Below are 13889 nucleotides of genomic sequence, written 5' to 3'. Positions count from 1 at the left end.
CATTCATTCATTCATTCATTCATTATACGATAAAGTACTGTTATTACGAACATTGTCAGATCGAATCTTATAAAGAACCATTTGGGAACAAGAGCAGCTGCTGTATATGTCAAAGGAAATGCGAATAACAAACTGTGGTTATGACGAACTAGTGGTCCCTCAGAATTCGTTACATGCGTTGTTCACTTTACACCACAGAGGTCTACCAAAAAGACACGTGTGGAAAGTCGTTTCCTTGTTCATATGCCTCTATGGAGGGCACGTATTGTCCTGGGATGACACGCAGCTCGCTAGTGAATGTTGTGTCGTACGCAGGAAATACTTAAGGAGAAAATTAACATATCTCAGAACAACTTCATTGGTGTTGCACTTGAGCCCGCCACATTGCCCGTGCGCTTTTGAAATAGCATCTTTTTTCACACTCTGATGTAATATGTCTATAGGTGTGTGTGTCATATCGTGTCTGTCCCAAATCTGACTTACATATGTAATATTGCTTCCTTGTTTATAACTCGCATTTTGATCATTTGATGGAAACAGATTAAGTATTTCCATGTGCGTCAGGTGGTAAAGACAGTTTTCATTACACGTCAGTAGAGGGTGCACTTCCCACCCTTCAAACACCCACCCAACTGCACCCCGACACTTGATCCCTGTATCGGTCAACTATATATTGCTCGCTGTTACGTCACATTCTGCTGTTCGTCGTAATACGGGAAATCCAGCATGGGTGTCCAGGCTTTTCAAGCGCGGGTTGAAAGTCGGGGTCGCGTCAGAAAAGATACCCTCCAGATATTGTCTGTGTATGACACATTACGTAATACACGTGTCTTTAGGGTGTTGGGGTGGGGTTGGTTTGAAAAACGAGATCAATTGGTATCGCTGTTGCTCCATGCACCACTTACATTTACTGAACAGCAAAAAGAAACGCAACTCTTTTTGTCAAGTTTTTTCAGAAATGCAAAAACATGAACGCTTGCTTTTATGAGATTTTATTATTTTCGAAATTTCGTTTCTTTTGCTGTTCAGTATATTTCTTGAGAACTCAAGAATCATTTATTTTACTTATTTACACATTGCTGGCGAGACAAGGCGTTCCGTTTGAAAAGGAATAACATGTGTTCATTTTATTTGAGCGTTGCTGATTCTTGCGTTTGTGGTACACAGCATGCGTTGCGTAGACTTCCGAAAATAGGGAAAAAAACACATTAATGATTAAATACGACTTGATTAGTGAGTCAGGTGGGTAAAAAAGGGTCCAACAGCGTGTTCAAAACAGCCTACCAACCATGATCATACACATGTTAAGAAGATGCATATTATAGTCATACCTGTGTATTTAAATCAAAGCAGCCGAGACATTTTACAACGAGCACGAGTTGTGATCTGACAAACCAGAGAACATAGACTGGGGTACGAACCTAAGGCCATGGGTTGTTTAGGGACCTAAGTATGCCAACCGTACATTCTTCAGGTTGAAATGACTAAACTCGCATTTCATCTTGTATGCATCGCTCACCCACACTTTAAACATGCGTGGGATGTATTCATGAGCTCTTACTGACCAAGGGAGAGCAATAACCGAATTTGGGCCAGACAATCCAGTGATCAATAACATGAGCATCGATCTGCGCGATTAGGAAATGATTATATGTGTCAAACAAGCCAGCAAGTCTGACCACCCGTTCCCGTTATAGTCGCCTCTTACGACAAGCATAGATTGCTGAAGTTCTAACACGGATCTTAAAGTCGCGGGTCAAAATAGATTTCTGGTATTCTTTATCAAACTTACCAAATGAATCTTTTTCTAAAGATCTACAATATGAAACTTGGCCTTAGCTTACTGTGAAGGAAAAAAATATATACACCGATGACATGGTTTAGTTATTGTTGCTTTCGGCTATTATTTTATTATTTGTTTTTCTTTCTAAAATGAACAGATTTGATAACTATGCTAAATATCAAATAGTTAAAACATTATCTCCACAAGAGATAATTAATTTCCTAAAACTTAACTCCCCGGAGTTAAGTTCTATACAACGTAGGCGTATCACCATTCACCATCTTGATCTGATTACATCTGGAACGGGCTCTATTCGCGACATGGGTGCAACGCGTGAGGCCCATTTCTAGTGTCTCCTGCTGTGATATAATGGGGATGATGTTAAATTAGTCTTATCATTCTGAAATTATTTCAAAGTAAGTAAGTGAGAATCATTCGACTCGATTTAGTGTTGGCGGCAAATGTGGAGCTGGCCTTCCCTTTAGCCCTGTATATGTTTGATCAGAGTTTGGAGAACCTGAATTCGAATCCATGATCATTATTGTTTTTTGCGGCACGTCTAAAGAAAATACACTGCTATTTAACCTCGGTCTTTTGGGAGAAGGACAATCACCCAATGATACACAAGAATTCGAGTTCGTTTAAATCTCTATGTAACTTTCAGTATATTTAGAGCGGTGATGAAACTTCCGGTTATGAAATTTCCGCTTTCAAAACGTCAAGGTATCAGTCAACATTTGACTGCGTACGTTTGATTGTCACTGGATAAACGACCAATATGTTCTGAGACATATTCTTAACCATTAAAATAAAGCGACTTAAAGAAACGCTTCTAGGTAATTTGAGACTTCCGTTTACCTTGTTTAGTCACTCAGATGTTTCGATTAGCTTTGTAGTTACGTTTTCTAAAGACAGTTGGCATTTCACTGTATTTTCATATTCTTTTCTGTTAAAAATCACCCGAAACAACAATAGCTGAATTGTAGTAAAAATACACAGCCTACACACAACGTAAATTAACTCCGTCTAATCAATTTGAATTGTCATGAATGATTCTGTTGGAATATAAGCCGAACCCGTTTACCTAACCGCCGTTCACGGTTCATTTGTCTTGAATTCGGTTTAAATTACAGTGTAGATGTATATGCTTTTCAACGTTTGCACTAGTCCATATATCTTCAGTTTGTTTCAGTCATTTTAACATGCACCAGTGCAGGTTGTATATAGTGAAGTTGCACTGTCTAAAGTTTACCCCCCCCCCCCCCACACACACACACACACACTCACACACACACTCTCTCTCTCTAAGAAACTACAGAATAAATGGACAAATTCACAGATCCACATGACAGTGTAAATTCAGCCTCACCATAGACAAAACCTTCTTCTCTTGTTCTTGTCAAAAGTCAAGGAATTTAATGGAAATTGTGCTTGTATATTGTTCCCACACATGTCAGGGTGGCAGATGCCCATGAATCGTTCCCCTTTCAAAACAGCATGAAGTACCCCAGGATGCTCTGTATCGACAATTGCTGCCCATGAAAATGTTTTGACATTTGTGGAGCTAAATGATGTGTTATTTTAATCAGTTACAACCTCACTCTCATTCCTTAGTTCTCCCTGATTTTATCTTTTGGCTTGTCCGATCCATACCATCACCTTGGGTTTTCTTCCCTCAAGACATGCAGTAATATATTTAACAAAAATAGTCAATGATCATAATTCTACTGATATTGTAACTATTTAAATATACTCAGTCATCACTACAACAAAATATCCCGATAAATATTCACAAAACCTCACCTTCTTTGGTTTAGTATTAAACTTGAATGCTGTTTATAGCAGTGTTCAACACAGCTCTCTCTTATATGAAACTCATCCCATTCAAAATGCAGAAGCTCTTGTCCAGATATATGATTTAAAAAAGTTCTTTTCCAGATGAATGTTTGAAAACAGATTTCAGACATGACTGAGGTCAAGGACAAAGCTCTGGCCAGGCTGAAAGCCATCTTTCCAAACCACTGTGAAGACTTGCTGTCTGACATCATGGCACTGGAGAAGGATGGGGGATCTCTGACAGAAGACATGCTTGTTGTCCGATGTGTCAACCAGATCCTAGAAGGAGGTTAGAAATGTTCCTGTTAATAATAATAATGATAATAATGATGATGCTAATTTGTGCATCAAGGATCTAATGCAATGCTGTTCCCTTGCATTACTTTATAACCCTGATGGAAATTGTACTTTCAAAGCTGCTACTAAGTGTTCCGCTTGACCGCATAGGTCCATACATCCATTTCTCAGGTACCCATTTTCAAGAGCTGGGTGGAGTGAGTGCAATGTGGATGAAATGCTTTGCCCAAGGACACAACACAGTATGAGACCAGGTCACAAATTTTGGTGTCCCCACTGGGATTTGAGCCTGGACTTTTGGAGTGATAGGCCAGCCTGCTAACCACTACACTACTGTGCTCCTCACAATTCTATGTCGGACCTGAATAGGTGTTTTCATTGCTGCACCATGACTGTAGATGACATGCTCTTTCCTTACAATTTGTCCGTATTATTTATGCAGTGCAGAGCAGCAGATAGTGATTGCAAAATTTATGCAAAATTACAGCCATGTCTCATCTGAATTTGAGTTCTTTGCACTAATAATTATACAAATAACTTATTTGAGTGGCATTTAGAAGTTGGTCTGATGAAGAGGAATATGTTTATATATGTCACATCTACTGCAATAAAGACATTGTTGTGCCATGAAATTGTTCCTCTTAACAATTCAAGATGCCATTCAAGATATGTGATAAAGTTTGTTGTGTTACAATGCTGTGAATACTGAGCTTAAAAATGTCTAACAGTAAATGAAAGTAGGGGATATTTGGACTTACAAGGTTGATAAAATGCAAATCATGAAGCCAAGGAGGCAACATGATGAAGAGAAATTCAGGGAAAATGTGACAGTTTATTCTATTTCTTTGAAAATGATTCATCTGTATGGATATATATGTATTACTTTTTCTTGTATACTTTGATTTTTTCTAGTGGTGTGCTTGCTCCCTTACTTTTTTTAATTCTGTAGTTTTCAGCTTGTGTTTCCATATTTCTTTCCTGATCTTTAAGTACTTATCAAATGCAAGTGTGACAGTACATATGCTCTACACCAAAGTGTCCGGCCTTGTCTCAATATAGTGCACTGTGAAGCGTTTCAAGTCTGAGGGGGGGGCTCATCTCAAAATTTTTGTATTTCTTTATTAAAAAAATTTTTAATCCTCACAGTGACATGAGGGCCTGTGTAACGGGTAGGGGCTCATGCAGAATATGAATTCCTCTTTCAGAACAAGCTGCTGAAAAGAGATTAAAAGTTGCCAAGCAGGAAGCCACAGTTTCAGGTAACCCAGGTGCTTATCTGCCTAAAATTTGTTCCTGTAAATAATATGTAGACATATCCCTGTTATATTACAGACCCATGATGGCCCAGGGTAGAATAAGCCTTCAGCAACCCATGCATGTCTTAAAAGCTGGAATATTGCTGAGTGCAGCATAAAACTCACTCATTGTTATATTATGATAAAAAGTATGTGACCATGGTAACCATTTCTGTATTATATAATAAGGCCAGACCAGTTATATTTCTTGTTTCATGGATCTGCCTGCCATATTTTTTTCAAGAATGGGAAAAAAAATAAAAATATATTTTCCCTGCTCCAAAAATAAAATCCTAAAGTTTTTATTGACCAAAAATGTAAACTTACAAGAAAATTTTGTTTTTCCCTCCTGCCTTTAGGTTTTATGAGGCCCCAAATCCATAAAACAAGAAATAAAATTGGTCTGACCTAATTATTACATGTAAGCATACTACATGTAGTTTTTATTCATTTTTTGTGTGTGTCATTTGCATTACATGTAGTCAGTTGTATTCTCTGTGTGTCATGTTTATGAAATGTGTCACAATAGTTTTATTTGTTACTATTATGCTTTGAATGGCTGTAGAACTAGACACAGACAAAATGTTTGTTGGCAGAGGCCAGCTTGAAGAAAAGTTTGAAGTTTAAAAAGAAAGTCAGGTAGCCATGTTATCAGTGGACCTTTAGGTTGCAAATTAAGTAACCATCGTTATAGTGAACACAGATGTTGCAAATACATCCAGTTACCATGGTAGCAGAAAACCCAGAATATCCATATATCATGGAAACCATGAAATTCTTTTTTTTCTTTTTCATGATCTTTAACCATGGCTTCATAAGAAACAGATGTGGCATAAAGCAGTAGTTATTGTTTTCATTCAAAAGATAGCCTCATCTGCTGTATATGACCCGTATGAACACATGTTCTTTCAAATAATATTGAAAGATATTAATGGGTAATTTTCAGGCAAGCATGTGATATGCGAGAGAAGAATTACACGATCTCTGACAAGAAGAGACAACAGCAGAAAAGCAGGTTTGCATCAGAATAGTTCTGACATGAAACCTGTGTTGAAAACTCCGTAGGGAGTCGACCATGAATGGTCACCATCAAGTGATGCTGATCTTAAGAGATGACGAAATGGACTGAGTGGCCAGACTCCATCATTATCTTGATTTCATTTTCAATTTACCTGAGAGCATTGATATGTGTACTCAATAATAGTATCAGTCGCCAGATTGCCTGGCCTAGACTCGATTATTGACATTCCTCCCTGCTACAGCTGGAGTATTGCTGAGTGTAGGATTAAATAACTGTAAGGATTATGTGACAGGTGGCTTAAAATGGTAGTTTTAAGAAGTGACACCTGAAACCTGTGCTACATTATTTGTCATGCTGGACATTTGTTAAGTTGTGGTGTAGCGATACGATACAGTATTGTATTCCAATACGAGGGTGTCTCCTAATTATCAACTCACAGTCAATACACTTCCTTGTTCAGTGATCTATCTGTTTCTCTGCACAGATGGATGTTTCAGGTGGAGAAACAATACAGAAACAGGGTCCTTGGAGATTTCAATTAATTTTTTTCTTTCATTTAAGTATTTTGCTCATAATTCATCATTTTTGGATGTGGAGACATACTGTTTAAAAGCTGTCGGTTGATTGTATTACAGATCTTTGAATGTGTCGTAATGGTTCTTTTCCATCTTTGGTTTTTTGAAATTATCAACTATAAATCATGGAGAGTGTCCTATTATCCTTTTTAATTATGCAGATACGAAAGGACTAAGAAGGGGTCGGTCAAAAAAGACCATGCCTCCAGCCAGTAAAGGTTTGTCCTGCAGCAACAACTGTTTGCATGGTGTTCATCGGTTGCACTGTTCCTGTTACTGTTTTTTTGTTGACATGTTCTCCTTGTTGAACTGTTTGCAGGCAGAAGGTCTGTTGAAGCTTTCAGATGGACATGTCATGTCTGTCATGTAGATAAAAACTGCCAATTTGACTTCATAACTTTCCATTTTAGCAATTTTACAAGGAGCACAGGTAGCACAATTGTATGGAGAGAGGCAGAACACCTTACTGAGTTGTGTCCCTTATGTGTAGCAGGAACCTGTAATCTCAGATCTGCCCCCATGATTTGCTTGGTTTGTCAGTGCTAGATGGGTGAAGATGGATCTAATGCCTGCATTATTTTGACACTTCCATCAATATCATTACTGTAGTAGTTAGAGCTGCTGTCCACGGAGCAGAAGGTCGTGGGTTCCATACCCTGCCACGCCATACCAAAAGATTTTTAAATGCAGTACTTGTTGGTCCTTGTCTGGTGCTCGGCATTAATGGGTACAGTCTGGGTCTATAAGCCTTTAGCAGCTTGCCACAGTCTGGGTCTATAAGCCTTTAGCAGCTTGCCACAGTCTGGGTCTACAAGCCTTTAGCAGCTTGCCACAGTCTGGGTCTATAAGCCTTTAGCAGCTTGCCACAGTCTGGGTCTATAAGCCTTTAGCAGCTTGCCACAGTCTGGGTCTATAAGCCTTTAGCAGCCTGCCACAGTTTGGGTCTATAAGCCTTTAGCAGCTTGCCACAGTCTGGGTCTACAAGCCTTTAGCAGCCTGCCACAGTCCGGGTGTACAAGCCTTTAGCAGCTTGCCACAGTCTGGGTCTATAAGCCTTTAGCAGCTTGCCACAGTCCGGGTCTTAAGCCTTTAGCAGCTTGCCACAGTCTGGGTCTATAAGCCTTTAGCAGCCTGCCACAGTCCGGGTCTTAAGCTTTTAGCAGCTTGCCACAGTCTGGGTCTACAAGCCTTTAGCAGCCTGCCACAGTCCGGGTCTTAAGCCTTTAGCAGCTTGCCACAGTCTGGGTCTTAAGCCTTTAGCAGCTTGCCACAGTCTGGGTCTATAAGCCTTTAGCAGCCTGCCACAGTCGGGGTCTTAAGCCTTTAGCAGCTTGCCACAGTCTGGGTCTACAAGCCTCAAGCAACTTGCAATATTCTGGATCTGTAAGACTCGGACAACTTGCCATTGTCTGTGTATTTATGCCTCCGGCAACTTAACATAGTCTTGGTATATGATCTGCTGGCAGCTTGACTCAGGTCAATGTTACTGTTTGTATTAGATGATATTACCAGCTCTTCTCTGTGTACTAATCTACTTTTGTACAGTCTGTTTATCCCAGTTGTGCTCTTACTCCAATTGTCAGTTATTTAATCATTATATTATATCATCATTCTCATTTGAACCCAAATGTACTGTAAAGTATTACTAAAAATATTTTTGTGTTTGTTTATTTAACCTTGTTTACAGATCATATCTGTTTAACCTTGTTAATAGAGGGACTTTATCTAACCTTGTTTACAGATGGTCTCTATTTAAACTTGTTTACAGATGAGAATTACATGGACATTACTGAACATTTATTACTTGATTATAAAACTACAGAATTTGGTGCCTGAGACAGTTATTGCATTCATGTCCATTCTATGCTTCTTGTGTGGGTGGCTCAGTTTTGTTCAGAGATGTCCAGATTTGAATTCCTTTTACGTGACAGGAATGAGTGGGTGCCTCTGTGGATAATTATTGTAAAAGTATCTGAATCAGGGTTGCCCATGATCTATGTCTTCACCAGCATCCGTCCTGTCTCTGCCACATTCTGTAATTTGGCACGTGTGATACTTGTGGACATGACATGTTTTTATGTCTGTGGGTCGCAAACAAATTGCATCCATTTTTCTGGGATGACTGGATCTGACGGAAACCGGTGCAAATTCTTGTCAGTTTCAAGCCCTGCTTTGTACTTGGATGAATGACAGTTTCCAGCCACGCAGTAGTTCAGAATCTCTACTGGGATGATTTTTGATTTGATCAAACACAAATTCAGAGAACGTGTATTTACAAAACCCAGCGTCTCTATATACATTCTTTATGGATGAGAGCTTCTTCTAGCATATATGATTTTGTTTGACAACGGTATATGAATCTATACTTAAAAGACGCATCAAGTACAATAAAAGAAGTTGTTATCCATAAAGAATCTTACTTTCTTGTGACTTGCCATACTTCTAAAATGCTGATCAAACAGATCATCTATCTGTACACACAATGAGCCCTCAGCGTATCAGCAAATGAACCAGCCCATTAAAGGCCTTAGTTACCCTTGAGTGCACGCCCACCCGCTATGACTGGGTTCGGTCTCCCGAGGGCTTCGTTTTGAGGGAAGTGAGCTTAAGTACAAAATATTGCACTTTTGAATCGCGATTGTATGCTTATAATTTTGTTTATTTGGTTTTTTTTACAAGCAACAATGTATACTATATGTCATGAATAAGTGATAATTGTGTTTTAATTATGTTTGATTTTTTGGTTGCATGTGACCTTTTAGTATTATTTCACAGGTAGGCTCAAATCTGGGTATTATCTTGACTAACAGGCAAAAAAAAAAAAATGGAGAAAATTAAACAGACTATGTTACAACTGATATTGCTACTGCTTAGATTGGTTTTGAGAAACACCGAGGAAGATAAGGTATGTTACAATTACATTGGAAATCTAGACTGTAGCCATTCCAGCACACAATGAAAGCCATTCATGGTGTCCCTTTCATTGTTGAAATATTGCCATGAGAGCTGTTAACTCACTCATTCACTCTGTCTGTCATGTTTCAGGGAAGAAGGCCAGGCCTCCAACGGAGTACAGGGAGGAAGAGCAGACGGCTGCAGATGGTGAGTCCTATTCATGAGTAGTCTCCCCTTTTTCCAGTGCCCTATGCCTATGCTTTCTTGTGCCAGAGCATTTTCAAAGCCTCCCCTAAAATGATAAGGCTTATGAAACTTTCTCAGGAATGGAATGACAACTGGAATGAGAATTTCATCTTGGTACCTCTGGCTGGTCAGATTACCATCCACCACCACTAAATCAGTTCTGCCATTCATTGTGATCCCGCCCCACGCCATAACTGACCCTCCTCCAAAGCGATCATGTTCAACAACGTTAACGTCAGTGAAGCGTTCACCTTGACGTCTGTAAACGGGGATTCGACCATCATTGAAATGCAGGTTGAATCTTGATGCATCCGTGAACAGAACACGTGACCATCTGCGTGCATCCCATGGCAAATGCCCATTTGCCCAATTCAATCAAGACTGACGGTGGCGTGGTGTAAGAGGGGGTCTAACGGCTGGTCCATGGTGACGTAATCGGCGCTGTGTTGTTGATACAGATACATGGTGCATTATTGACTGCAGTGGCGGTGACTAGTCTGCTCCTGAGAGCAATCAAATGAATGTACCTGTCATCCTGTTGTGACGTCACTTTTGGCCTACCGGATCTTGGTCGATCCTTGACAGAGTTTGACTGCTGGAACCGCATCCATAGGTTGGAAATTGCCTTTTGGGATACACGAAGACGTCCAGCAACATCTCGTTGTGATCTCCCATCTTGCAGGAGTGCTAAGGCTTGATGTCATTGATCAATGGTTAAAACTTCTTCCACGACCTTTGGTCACTTCAAGGATATATTTAGCCACGAACTCAAAGGAATCAACTGCAAACCTTATAAAGGTGAATTGCACGATGATTAGACAGAAGGTCCGAATGAAACCAAAACATTCGCACGAACGCACCACTCACGCGGTGGCCAGCGATTCGTGAAAAACAGGCAACACGCACAGACGCCTGCATCGGTGTACATGGACACTGAGCAGGGATAGTTTTAGATATGTTTTCGTTGGGGCAGCCACGCTATCGGTGACTGTCTCACAGTCAGTGCCAAATCAGGGCACAATTGTTAGAAGTCAAATACGGACTTCAATTTAAACCACATGGTGGTTCAGTGGTCACATAAGGACTGTTGTCTATATCGTGTCGTATGTTATGTCAAATCGGGACATGTTGGGGGATATAGTGACTTTGGAATATTTCGTTTATTCAAAGGTATGCAAGTAAAACTACATGAACTTTGAAAATTGTTGAGTTATTTTTAAGTCTTCCACTGCTGCTAAACAATGATCATGCTGCAAATTGCTGAAGTGCACATGAAAATTGCATGCATGTCAGCAGCTGTGTTTCAATGTGAAGTTTTGTGAAAGTTTTACCATTTTTGAAAAACTTTCACTCTCTATGGAACTCAAGATAGTGAGGGAACCGGTGTTACGAATTTGCTTTACGTTACGTCAAGACCTGTATAAACGATACATCTAAACAGTTCAGTATAATTTGACAATTTCAGTAGTGAAAAGTTGGTCGAAGAAATCTACTACAAATACACTAGTGAGTCTAAACTTTTGATGGGTAGTATATCTGTTGTCACCTCTTAGCTGCACACAAGGTTTCAATCTGATGTTAAACATGGACACCTCAGAGGTGAGATAGAGATATCAGCTAAGATATCATAATCCTCTAGGGGAATTAAACTGTGGAAATACAAGGCTTATGATAACAATTTACAAATAATATCCAGTCATGTCGAGTACAAAGTGGTTGCTGGGCAGCTGACTTTGTGTGCTGGCGATTAGGTGCCTGACTCTGAGGGTGCGGGTTCAAATCCTGGATGGGACTCAACTAAAAAAGTACTAGAATTTATACATTACTAAAAAGTGTAATCCCAAATATAACATATGTTATATTTGTCCACTTTCTAAATGCCATTGTGTAATTATCTTAAGTTTTTTGCAGTTGTGTAAATTTGAGGGATGCAGAGTATCAGATGAGAAACAGGTTTTTCTATTTCTGACAGTACTTTAGTACCAGCAACTGTTTGAATCAAGCTTTAACCAGTGTCTGCTTTAACATAGTAGATGTGGCTTAGGTGAAAGTTCTGTTAAAAGTAATGTCAAGCAAAGTACATGCATAAAGAACTGTATCTTTGAACCCTAACACTGCCTTAACTTTTCTAAATAAATTTACTCAAAGTGGGATTCAGGCACAAACAGTTTGCATATGGTTGCTATGGATACTAGGTTTGATTTGCAAAGAAAATGGTGACAGTGACATTGGGAGACGTTGTTTGTATAATGGTGTAGGAAAGGGTTACTCTTCTACACTGAAGAAAGTTGATAAACTAGATCAAGCTGATCCAAACATTTTATGCAGTTTTATTTGTCCATACTGTCAGTTACCCAGAAAATAGACATTGTATCTGCTATGTTTAGAAGGTGTTTCTTTCTTGTAATTAAACACCATGAACATCTAGAAGACTTCCAGTCTTCACGATGATGTACCTGTGTTTGAAAGAGTGCTGTCCATGGCATGAAAATAAAACCGATGTTTTCCACATATCCTTACTCATGATTTGAAGCCCTCCCAACTGTCCCCTCTCACCACTACGGGCTTCCCTGAAAGCCTTAGTGTGGGCAGATATACTGAAAGAGTGTGGACAGTATGCCTTATGGTCACGTGGGTGCCATGGTTGGAAAGCAAGGGAGGCAACTCCAGGGTGAGAGATTGTGTGTTCACTTCAGTGAACTGAAAGGGATTCAAGTTTCAGCTTTGCCATTCAAAGAAGGGAGATAAGCAATATAGCGTGAGTCAGGATAAGTATGAAATGTCAGTTTTATCATAAAAGTAACATGCTCACAAATATGTATGACAGTATGAGCATACATTGCTTGTAGTTTAAACCCACTCAGTTCCTCCAATGGACTGTTCCCCAGGCTCACCGTCCACCTCCAGTGACAAGTCCAGCAGCACTGACCGGGACACCCATATCGAGGTATCCCTGTCCCCAAGGAGCTCAAGCTCCTATGGCCTCTCCTCCATGTCCCTGGACAGCAGGGTCGACTCCAGCAAGATTGGGCTGAAAATGGGTCCTGGCGAAGGTAATGCTGCGACATTAATGAATGACTGGTTGGCAAAATGTGGGCCAAGCAAAGATGGGAAGGATGTCAAAGATGGTGAAGATGTAACCAACAGAAGCTCCAACTCAGGTATGCTACCACTTCCGATAAAGTTGAACTTTCAGATTGTTTTAGTATTTGTAACAAACTTTATTTGAGCAGGGCCCTTTTTATCCAAGGCTATACACATAATCGAAATTTTTTAGGAATCCGGCATGTTAAGGACGTAATCTTTGGGATGCTCCATGCCCTGTTACACCCTGCTATAATGTCTGGTACAATCATTCTTCACATTTACTGCTCTGACAGTGCGTATATAGCTGATTGTCAGGAATTGTTAGCAAGTCGAAACCATTGTGGAAATGACTTTGCAGTCATAGCCTAGAGCTGTGGAGAACCATAAAACTGAGGGGTAACCTAGTGAATAAACCATATACTCACCACCCTGAAGACCTGGGTTTGATTCCCCACATGGGTACAGTGTGTGCTAGAATAGTGTTAAAAGCAATGTAAAATGCAGTCAGTCAGTGTAACGTGTTCATGTTTTACTGGGGCGGTTTGGCAGCCTAGTGGTTAAAGTGTTTGCTTATCATACCGAAGACCCGGGTTCAATTCCCCACATGGGTACATTGTGTGAAGCCTATTTCTGGTGTCACCCACCGTGATATTGCTTGAAAGTTGCTAAAAGCAGCGTATAACTCATTCACTCACTAAGTGTTTTGCAGATGGTTTTGTTTAATGGAATGGATAGCAATATTTCATGGTTGTATGCAAATGATAAGTCTGTGCCAGGCAACACAGTGATTGACATCATGAGCATTGAACTGGGCAATTGGGATACCTTACCCAAATTACCAGATCGGACCACCT

The 13889-nt window shown here is 39.9% G+C and overlaps 1 protein-coding gene across 1 annotated transcript in view; it reads left to right on the top strand.

The window, feature by feature from the left end:
- The first annotated feature begins 2478 nt into the window (after positions 1-2478).
- LOC137261408 (uncharacterized) overlaps positions 2479-13889 on the top strand; it is a 47784-nt gene continuing 36373 nt past the window's right edge. Inside the window, exons 1-5 of the mRNA XM_067799153.1 lie at positions 2479-2619; positions 3722-3908; positions 5122-5175; positions 9853-9909; positions 12837-13109. Coding sequence (XP_067655254.1) covers positions 3749-3908; positions 5122-5175; positions 9853-9909; positions 12837-13109 — 544 coding nt within the window. The 5' untranslated portion in view covers positions 2479-2619; positions 3722-3748. The remainder of the gene's footprint in view (positions 2620-3721; positions 3909-5121; positions 5176-9852; positions 9910-12836; positions 13110-13889) is intronic.

The sequence above is a fragment of the Haliotis asinina genome, chromosome 14 (assembly GCF_037392515.1).
Source record: "Haliotis asinina isolate JCU_RB_2024 chromosome 14, JCU_Hal_asi_v2, whole genome shotgun sequence".
Taxonomy (NCBI): domain Eukaryota; kingdom Metazoa; phylum Mollusca; class Gastropoda; order Lepetellida; family Haliotidae; genus Haliotis; species Haliotis asinina.
The sequence above is the reverse complement of the archived record's forward strand: the minus strand, read 5'-3'. Positions and strand labels throughout refer to the sequence as shown.